Genomic DNA, 4,213 nt, shown 5'->3' with positions numbered 1-4,213 from the left:
TAAGAATAGATATTTATACCGAATGATAAGAGGACCTGCGAGGTGGATTCATGGCACCAGGAGAGCAGGGGAGCAGAGTTGCAGCAGAAGTGGTGGAGGACAATGGATGCCACGAGAATAGATATTTATACTGAAAGACGAGAGGCCCTACGAGGTGGATTCATGGGAGCAGGAGAGCAGGGTTGCAGCGGAAGCGGTGGAGGACAATAGTTAGCACTGCACACATTTACCGAGGAAGAACACATGTTCCCGGGAGCCCATGACAGACAACATGGAGAAATTCACTATCGAGACACGAGGAGGAGAGCAGAGTTGCAGTGGAAGCGGTGGATGCCACGAGAATAGATATTTATAAAGAACATTGAGAGGACCTGAGATGTGGATTCATGGTACCAGGAGAGCAGGAGAGCGGAGTTGCAGTGGAAGCAGTGGTTGGATGACGATGGTTAGCAGTCCTACTGCACCGTCTGCTGAAAAAAGTATGGTGTCTGCATGGAAAAAAGGCACAAAACGATTGCCTGCTGTTGCTTTCACGGAGGAAAGGGTGACTGACAACATGTACCCAAAACCACCCACAACAATGTTTTTGCCCTATCAGGCATTGGGTGCTCAACCCAGAATTCCAATTCCAGCGGAGACTGCAGGAACTGTGGGATAGCTATCCACAGTGCAATGATCCGAAAGTCAATGCTAGCCACGGTACTCTGGATGCACTCTGCCAACTTAATGCACTTAGTAGGGACACACACACAATTGACTGTATAAAATCGCTTCCTAAAAATCAACTTCTATAAATTCGACCTAATATCGTAGTGTAGACATACCGTTTGAATACTGCATGAAGTTCTGGTTGTCCCATCTCAAAAAATATATATTAGAATTGGAAAAAGCACAGAGAAAGGAAACAAAAATGATTAAGGGTATGGAACAGCTTCCATGTGTGATGATAAGAAGACTCAGACTTTTCAGCTTGGAAAAGAGATGACTATGGGGGGACATAATAGAGATACATAAAATCATGAATGTCATGGAGAAAGTGAATAAGAAAGTGTTATTTACCCCTTCACATAACAGAAGAATAAGTGGTCATCACTTAGTGAAAGTAGTAGGCAGCAGGTTTAAGACAAACATAAGGAAGTACTTCTTCACACAATGCACAGTCAATCTGTGGAACTCATTGCTAGGGGATGTTGTGAAGCCAAAAGGTATGACAGAGTTAAAACAAATGAGATAAGTTCATGGAGGACATGTCCATCTATGGCTATTAGCCAAGGATTCAACCCCATGCTCTGGGTGTTCCTAAACTGCTGACTGCTAGAACCTGGGATTGGATGACAGGGGATTTATCACTTGATAAACTGCCCTTTTCTGTTCACTCTCTCCCACTAGCCACTGTCAGAAGACAAGACACAATGCTAGATGGACCATTGGTATGTCCCAGTCTGGCCATTTTTATGTTCTTATTTTCCTAAGGCGAGTGAGACCTCAGATCTCTCTTCCAGTCAGAGGACAGGACTGGAAGGAGGGGCAATAAGCAGCTCTATCAGAATTTGACCAATATACTAGGCTGGAAGCTGAGGTGTATTGAAGAGTCCACCCAGCAGCACATCCCCAATCAGTTGCTTTGATTCCAAACCAGGTCAAATCATGCAGTTTTGGTTGTGTTTTCCTTTGACTTTTGTGTTTTTGAATCCCGAGTTCAAGGTTGCAAACACACACAAAGCAAACAAAATCAAAGCACACCAAAGGCTGGCACAAAAACCATTCAAAGTGAAATAAAAGAGATCCAAAACATCTAGCTGTGTGGGGGGTGGGGGTGGGGGTGTGTGGAAAAGGAAGGGATTGAAAGGCTGGATAAAAAATTAAGCAGGTGTGATTATAATCAATTTTAAATACTCTCTAAAGTTGATAGGACCTGTCCCTCAACTCCTCCAAAATAGAAGGTTCTAATCAGTAAAAGAAGAGAGGGTTTGGGGTCCAGTGCTCGGATAAAAAAGGGTACACACATTGTAGGGATATGAATCCAGGGAGAACTTTGTAAACGTATAAAAAGTAAGATTTTCAAACTGCTTTTCAAGCCCTTCTGTCTGAGAAGTAAATAGGCAGTAATTTAAGCCTTCCCCAATTTGCATGGCCAGAGAATGTAGCTGGGCTTTTGGTCATCAAATAGTGCAAGAAATAAACAAAATAAATGAGAAATGATCTATTGCAAAGTTCTTCCTCTGAGATAAATTGGCAGGAATTTTGGGGACAGCAGCCAGCTGACACCAGCATCTATAGGCAGGCATATTCCTACATGTCCAGAGGTTTTAGGAGCCCACAAGGATGTCAGGTGAAGACTCTGCTTCCCGGAGGGCAGACAAGCCAACTCAAATTTCTCTCTTCTATCTGATCATTTTAGCCATTGAATCCATCATAGGAATTGGGGGAAATGGAGTCATTGTGGCTATCAATCTCACCAACTGGGTCATGATCAGGAGACTGTCCTCCTGTGATATGATCTTGATCTTCCTGAGCTTATCCAGACTCTGCCTGCAGACCCGGTTCATGCTGATGGTGGTTTGCAGCATGTTCTATCCAACCTTTTATAATGAGGATAAGGTATACAAAATTTTCAATACTCTCATCATGTTTCTGAACTACTCCAGCCTCTGGTTTGCTGCTTGGCTCAGTGTCTTCTACTGTGCCAAGACTGCCAGCTTCACCCAGCCCCTGTTCATCTGGCTGAAGTGAAAAATTTCCGGTCTGGTTCCATGGATGCTGGTAGAATCATCCCTTTTCCTTTCTTGTGGGACATCTACAATGTGTACTGCAACTACTCCATGGCAAACAGCACAAAGGGGACAGTTGCAAAGGAGATCAATTTGTTTCCCCAGATTCTTCTCGACAACATTGGGATATGTCTGCCTTTACTAGTCTTTGTTGCTTCCACTATCCTGTTAATCACCTCTCTGTGGAGACACACAAGAAAGATGGAAAACAAGGCAACTGGCTTTACAGATCCCAACATGGAGGCCCACATGGGTACCATCAAATCCATCTTCTCCTTCCTTATCCCATACCTTTTCAATTTTGTTGCTTTGATTCTCACATTAGCTGACATCTTCTCAACTAACAGCAGCTGGGATGTCATCTATACAGTTGTGATGGCTGCCTATCCCATGGGACACTCTATGATCTTGATCTTGGGCAATCCCAAACTCAAACAGGTATCAGCCAGGATTCTGCACTGTGCCAAATGTTACTTGAGAAGTAGGTCCATGTAAAAGAGCATAGACCAAATTGTGCTTCCTGGAGTAAATCTAGAGTAATTCGACTGAAGTCAAAGGAGTTATTATGAATTTACATACATGTAAATGACTGCAGAATCTGGCTCTGTATCTGGAATCATGTAGAGAAGCTTGGAAAATAGAGCTTTGTTTTGTTTAAACAAGATCTCTTTCCTGGAAAATTCCAGGGGGTCCTCTCCTATTTTTAAAGATAAATATCTCACAGTCCTACACAACTAAGTCTACAAGTGCCAGTTCAGAAGAACTCACCGCCTTTCTTAAGAGGTGTGGAAAATATACCTACTGCACACTGAAGTGTCTCTGAAAAATCAGAATTGTTTCTTTGTGTGAGTTGATAGGAAGTCATGCCCAGCACTCAAACAGTAGCACAACCAGTTATCCAAAAGCTACAGGGGTTAGCTTTTTGGCTGCCAACACAGGCCACATCAGACATGCCTCAGTATAGACATGCTCAAATGCTGAGTGTAGGTGCTGGTCTGGGGGTTGTGACTGGTAGCTGCAGGATCAGTATTTAGGCAAATTTGCTACTTCTGAAAGTATTTGCATCAGTCCTACCAGAGAGTTTCTCTGCCCTGGCAAGTCACAAAACACTGAGCATTAAAACCTATTTGCCACCTAATTCACTCAATTATATTTTGTCAATATTTTTGTTGTTACTGAGTTATGTAACACTTCAGTCACTCCACAGATCAGAAAGAAAAGATCATAGCTGTCCCTTGGCTGGTTCCCTCTCTCAGCAATGACTGATGTTATATCCTTGGGGGCAGCCGGTTTAGGAACAAATCACTTGAGGGCAGACAGCTAACAAAACTACCATTTTATTTACAGACACAGAGCTCACCCAACCAGCCGAAACAGGCTGGGCTATCCCCTAATAATCTAACTCAGTTGCCATAGGAACAAAAACCATGACAACCAAATAC

At 43.2% G+C, this 4,213-nt stretch overlaps 1 protein-coding gene across 1 annotated transcript; it reads left to right on the top strand.

Moving 5' to 3' along the window:
* Window positions 1-2,325: 2,325 nt before the first annotated feature.
* Window positions 2,326-3,266, top strand: LOC123350833 (taste receptor type 2 member 40-like). Its single transcript, XM_044989648.1, is given in 2 exon segments — window positions 2,326-2,788; window positions 2,791-3,266. Coding segments are annotated over 2 exon segments (939 nt in total).
* The last annotated feature ends 947 nt before the right edge of the window (window positions 3,267-4,213 follow it).

Source organism: Mauremys mutica, chromosome 1, assembly GCF_020497125.1.
Source record: "Mauremys mutica isolate MM-2020 ecotype Southern chromosome 1, ASM2049712v1, whole genome shotgun sequence".
Lineage (NCBI taxonomy): Eukaryota > Metazoa > Chordata > Testudines > Geoemydidae > Mauremys > Mauremys mutica.
This window is presented reverse-complemented; position numbering and strand designations above follow the sequence as displayed.